Here is a 6,077-nt window from a genome sequence, read left to right on the forward strand (position 1 = left end):
TGAGTGCTGTAAAAAAATATATTGCTCATAGTTAGAGCATGTAAGCTAACGTATTGACGTAAATTAACAAATGAGACCTTATTGTAAAGTTACCCATATTTTAAAGAATGTTTTTATTGTTTTTTGTCCATACAGTTGAAGTCAGTGGTGCACAATACAACACTGGAGTCCCTGGAACTTTGTCATCTTTCAAAATATCTTCTTGTGTGTTTCACAGAATTTTCATTTTTGAGTGAAAATGACAAAATTTAAAACCGAATAATCAGACATTAACACAGCTGTGCAAAGAAACGCTTTAATCTGTAATACTCGTTAAACATGACTTATATTAACCAATAAATACGAAAGAGAGGAAACCGCATGCAGCTGACAGATCGTTGCTGCCATCTTGCACAACACAAGTTAAGGCATTAAAATTTTCCTGACACTGCTGTACCTGGTGTAACATTGATCACAAAAAACCCGGCCGACGTCACTACTACTTCACCAAAGCGTACAGTAAGAAGTTGTTTGTCTGATAATAGCATCATCTACTCGTGCTCACCAGCAGCAAGTCTCTCAGAGTTCGGTACGGTTTTCACGTATGGCTTGATTTCTTGCTTTTCCTCCTAACGACAGAAAAACAAAACAGCGCAGCTACATTAGTGCACTCTAATCCGCCATAGTGTTTCATGAATGAAAGGAGACAACGCTCTCATGTAACAGCTCAATGATCTATAGGTTTCTGTGCGTAATCTTAAGTGTTCTTGATTCGTCCCTAGTGCTTCATGAGGATCACCAGGATCTTCTTACAAAAACATTTTGCTGCAAATACAAATCATTTCAAATTTACTGTATAATTAGCAATTAACATAAAAAAAAAGAAACTAATCTGAAGTGTCCCTTCATGTGACTGGTAACGTTACAGTACATTGTCTAGATATACCTAATGGGATGTGGACACTAGGATGGGATTCACAACACGGTGGATTAAGGGTATCAAAAAACGAGTCACTCGGGAAGTATGAAATTCTGTACAACCCCAAGATTGCATATGTTGTCATCTCTTCCATACTCTTCATGTCTCTCTTCTAGCCTTCTTCTTTTTGACTGGTGGTTTCGGGGACTCCCGGCTGTCGTCTGTTTTTTCTGGTGGAGAAGAGATAGTGTTTTGCATACCTTTAAATTTCCCCCAGTTTTTTTTTAATTACTTTTCATTTTGTGTTAAATATAGCTGTTTGTGAATGTAAAAGTGCATGATAAATGGTTATTGTCTCCCGAAAGAAAGAACCGATTCTGAAAGTCGTCGGTAATTCCACTCTCATTTCCTGCATGAATCAACATAACCTAATTTGTATAATTCCAGCCTGTGGTTTTCATTGGCTACCACCAACAACGTCTACTTTGACCCGCCCTCAAACACTGTAGTTGCAGCTGAGGCCTGGAAGAGTTTGGTTTGACATGTCGAGAAGACGCTGTTTTAAGCAAAAGCAAATTTACTTCGCATGCACTTCCAAAGGATGAGGACTCGGGCTCGAATTGATATGGTAAAACTGCCACCATCATTACTGTTTGAAGCCTCCAGAGCAGAAATTCAGATATGGTAATGGGCGTTCCGTTTCCGACATGTGCTGTAAGCGGTAGACCAATCACAACAGACTGGGCCATCTGACCAATCAGAGCAGAGCAGGCTCTCGGAAATGAGGGGTTTAGAGAGACTGAATTCTTTGTTAAACCGTTTCAGAAAATGACAAAATAGGTGATTCTACTATGTATATTATAAGAAAATTAAAATGTTTTTCGACCTTGGATGCATGTAAACCTATTGTAGGAGACCTTCAAAACAAAATTAGGAACCTTAAAAATAGCACAATTGGGGCACTTTAAACTTAAACGCTTTTATATGGTGGTTGAACGTACTTTGTGTTGGTACAGGAGTGGATTTGTCAGCCGGCTCGGGTCCACTCGTTCTCTGTTGCGTCTGTACCGGAGCTGACGGTGGCTGTGAAGATGATGACAGCTTTAGGAGCTAGTTTTTGTTGCTAATAGCCAGATGAATGTTGAAAAACAAAGAGTTCTCACCCCTGCTGTGGCAGCGGAGACGTTTCCCGTCACGCTCTGTGCCGGTGTCGCAACGCTCGTGTCTCTCTCTGCCTTCATCTGCGACTGAATATGATACAGATTTTCTGCATTAGGTTTGAAGTAACAATTCAGTCCTTTGTGAATAATTTCTGGAAACATCCTCACCGGAGCAGAAGGTCCAGCATCTTCCACTTTCTTCTTCTTCTTTTTCTTCTTCTTAGCTTTAACGCTACCAGGGGCGCCCGCTTCGTCTTTATCTTTCTCGTCATCAGACTCCTGTAATGAAAAAAATTAGGCAGTTTTCAGCCTTGCTTCAACTTCTTGGTTATAGGGATGCGAATTGTCAGGATTTACTTAAATTTTGATTCTATTAACGATTCTTTAACCATACTATTATAACAATGCTTTTTCAAAGTACCATTTATTAGAACAAAACTGGGCAACACTTTCCAATAAAGTCCCAGTAGTTCATTTTAGCAATACATTTGTTAGGTTCGTTCATTAGTTAACTACCTTAGTTAACATGAACTAAGAATGAACAATACTTCTTCAGCATTTATTAATTTTAGTTAATATTAATCTCAATATTTACTAATACGTTATTAAAATCAAAGGTTGTATTTGTTAACATTAGTTAATGCATTGTGAACTAACATGAACAAACAATGATAAGCTGTATTTTTATTAACTAACATTAACAAATATTAATAAACACTATAACAAATGTATTGTTCATGTTAGTTAATACATTAAAGGTATAGCGGAGGATTTTTTACTTCCGGGTGGATCACCTATACTATTGGTCCTCCTAATTGTCAATCATGCTGGTGAATAAATCAAACTTATTCAAAAAGTGGAGAGGGCGGGTCTTATCTAAAATTCGGAAAGATCCTCCACTATACCTTTAATGTTAACTAATGAACCTTATTGTAAAGTGTTACCCAGTATTTACTATTTCTTCGTTAAAAACTGTTCCTTGTTCAAGTTAGTTAAGGTCCATCCAATACTTTTTTATAGATACAACTCTGGCTTTTAATAATATATTAGTAAATGCTGAAATCTAAATGCTTTAGAAGTATTTATTTGAAGTCAGGATTATAGAGATTCATTTGTGAGTCATTTTGACTGATTCATTAAAAGAACCGACTCATAAGAGTCATTTGTTCTTTAATGGGACTACATTAGTAACCCCAAGGATTCCCTATTTTTTTTGTAATTTTTTTCCCCTTTGATCTAAAATATTTTCTATTACCCTCTCAGATTTCAATGTAATATTTCAACCCATTCGCATGTCCTTTGATATCGGTTTATAGTCACATGATATGCAGGTAAACAAATACAATATTTTTTAATAGGTTTTATTTTTAAATGATTATTTTTTATTTGACATTTTTTTGTGATAATTATTAGCTTTATCAAGTAACAACCCCCCTGCAGTTTGTAATAAAACTATGTTTGTTTGTAGTGTGAAAAATGTCTATTTGCAACAGCAGTCTTTCTCTCTCTCTCATCACCATCAATATTTCTAAAATGTAGAAACAGATTCTGATCAAAACCCAGATCAGAAACTGATTTCGATTCCTTCTCGTTATTAATTCAGAGAGGTAAAAATGAAGTTTGTTTCCACAGGCCTAAAGCTGCACAACGAACTGACCTGTGCCACTTCCAGGACTGACCTGTGCCACTTCTGGGACCGGCGGCTCCAGCGGTAGTGAGCTCACGGGCTGTTGCTCAACATAGTTCCCCCACTCCTCTGATGGAGCGTTCCAGTCACACGATGGATCTGCAGATGTGCTTTCTTAGGAACACAACAGCAACTCTTAGTAAGTCTGTGACTCTGTATATGTGAATGAAAGCAGGGTCAGGGCATGGTTAGATTCTTACTCATTCCAGACCACTCGTCATCCACTGGTACAAAAGGATGAGCACTCCAACCCGGTTCAGGGACTGTAAACAGAGTAAACACGCTTTAAATTTTTTGGATGTAGTTATTTTTATATGCGACAGATCATAGTGAAACTGGAGATACTGTACATGATTAAGTGGTACAGAGAAACAGCTCCTGGCTGAATATGAGCAGAGCTATAGCTGAGTTTAGTTACGCATTTATTTCATAAGTTTGTAATTACCAGCAGTCAATCCACTGAATGAAACAATGGTCCATGAGCCTGTATTAAGAATAAAAAATAAACAAATTAATCTACTTGCATTTTACATTCAATGTATACACAAAGAAGTATCTTATGCTCACAAAATAATTCTAATATTGTGAAATATTATTATATATTAATAATGGTTTTCTATGTTAATATATTTAAAAAATGTAATTTATTATTGTGATGCAAAGCTGAATTTTCAGCATCATTACTCCAGTCTTCAGTGTCACATGATCCTTCAGAAATAAATCTGATATGCTGATTTTCTACTTAAAAAACATTTATTATTATTATCAATGTTGACAACAGTTGTTCTGCTTAATATCTTTGTGGAAACCATGATACTTTTTTTAGGATTCATTCTTGAATGGAAACTTCATTAGCATAGCATTTATTTGAAATAGAATTATTTTGTAACATTTTAAATGTTTTTACTATCATTTTTGATTAGTATTAATTAAGGAATTAATTTAAAGTATTAATAAAACAACTCACTGAATAATACATAAAGAGGTGTTCATAAAAAGTTTTCATTGACTGAGTTAATAGAGAAGACATTAAGATGTCTTAAGATAAATGTGATTGACAAGTTTCAAGTCAGATTCACACCATGCATCTCCTGCATGAGCACCAAGGCTCAACCAGTCCATAATTTTATAAGACACATACAATAAGTGATATAATAAGACAAAACATTCCCCTTCTCGTGAAGAAATTGTGATTCCTGAAACTTTTTTTCTCAGTACCTTCCATATCTTGGGACCAGACAGAGGGTTCACTAGTCTGACGCTCAGTCGGGACAGTCATGCTGGTCCAGCTCTCTGCCTGAACACTGGCCATCTGAGGAGGAAGCTGCAGGCCCACATCACTCAAGCCAGAACCATTAACAGCCAGCCCTTCCTCCCAACATGGTGTCACTACCATGATCAATATAAGCATAAACAAACAAATAAGTCTATCTATATTTCACATTATAATCTGTTAACATTTGATTTATTACCTTGAGGAACGACAGTATCTCGTACAAAACTTGCTTCAATTTCAGGTGGGTCAACTAAAATGTTGGGGGAAAAATTGTTTTGTTTCAACCATTATATATTCACAACTGTAATGTACCATAACAAATTATAAACAGTGATCATATATACCTTCCACTTCTCTTTGGACTGGAGGTGTAGAAACAGTGGTGGTGATGTTGGTTTCTTGTTCTTCTGGGGTGGTTTGGACCTGCTCCATTGTACTAATATCAGTCAAAGCTGCTGTTGCTACTGGGCTGCCTGACCCATCACCTGGAGTCTTGTCCTTCCGCTTCAGTTGTCGTTTCTCACGGTTACTGACCTTGGTCTCCCAGGTACCTGACAGATACAATTACAATGACAAACATGTTCCAATCATTATGCAAATAAAATTCCAGTTCTGAGCCACAAGAATTTATTAGTTTAATAACTTAAACAGTGAATTTCTTCTATTATTTATAATATATATACATATACACACACATATACATACATATACAGTACCAGTCAAAAGTTTGGAAACACTACTATTTTTAATGCTTTTGCAAGAAGTCTCTTATGCTCATCAAGCCTGCAGTTAAAAAAAAAACAAAAAAAAAAAAACAGTAATATTATGAAATATTATTACAATTTAAAATAATGGTTCTCTTTTTAAATATACTTTAAAATGTAATTTATTTTTGTGATGCAAAGCTGAATTTTCATCAGCAAGTACTCCAGTCTTTGGTGTCTTATGATCCTTCAGAAATCATTCTAATATGATAATTTGATACTCAGTTATTATCAATGATGGAAACAGTTGTGCTGTTTAATATATTTTTTTGGAATACTTTTTTCAGGATTC

General features: G+C 35.8%; 1 protein-coding gene across 3 annotated transcripts in view; it reads right to left on the reverse strand.

Annotated features, from left to right (window-relative positions):
• Positions 1 to 281: 281 nt before the first annotated feature.
• mtdhb (metadherin b) overlaps positions 282 to 6,077 on the reverse strand; it is a 10,553-nt gene continuing 4,757 nt past the window's right edge. The window contains exons 4-14 of one of the 3 annotated variants that reach the window (XM_084089853.1): positions 5,366 to 5,572; positions 5,218 to 5,271; positions 4,964 to 5,134; positions 4,191 to 4,229; positions 3,946 to 4,008; positions 3,738 to 3,859; positions 2,227 to 2,337; positions 2,062 to 2,145; positions 1,900 to 1,981; positions 1,021 to 1,128; positions 468 to 608 (exon numbers count right to left, since the gene is read on the reverse strand). In XM_084089853.1, the coding sequence (XP_083945979.1) occupies positions 1,058 to 1,128; positions 1,900 to 1,981; positions 2,062 to 2,145; positions 2,227 to 2,337; positions 3,738 to 3,859; positions 3,946 to 4,008; positions 4,191 to 4,229; positions 4,964 to 5,134; positions 5,218 to 5,271; positions 5,366 to 5,572 (1,004 nt within the window). In that variant the 3' untranslated portion in view covers positions 468 to 608; positions 1,021 to 1,057. Of the gene's footprint in view, positions 1,129 to 1,899; positions 1,982 to 2,061; positions 2,146 to 2,226; positions 2,338 to 3,737; positions 3,860 to 3,945; positions 4,009 to 4,190; positions 4,230 to 4,963; positions 5,135 to 5,217; positions 5,272 to 5,365; positions 5,573 to 6,077 lie in introns of all 3 variants that reach the window. The other 2 variants (XM_084089852.1, XM_084089854.1) reach the window with 2 other exon arrangements.

This window comes from Abramis brama (assembly GCF_963993115.1).
Source record: "Abramis brama genome assembly, chromosome: 17".
NCBI lineage: Eukaryota > Metazoa > Chordata > Actinopteri > Cypriniformes > Leuciscidae > Abramis > Abramis brama.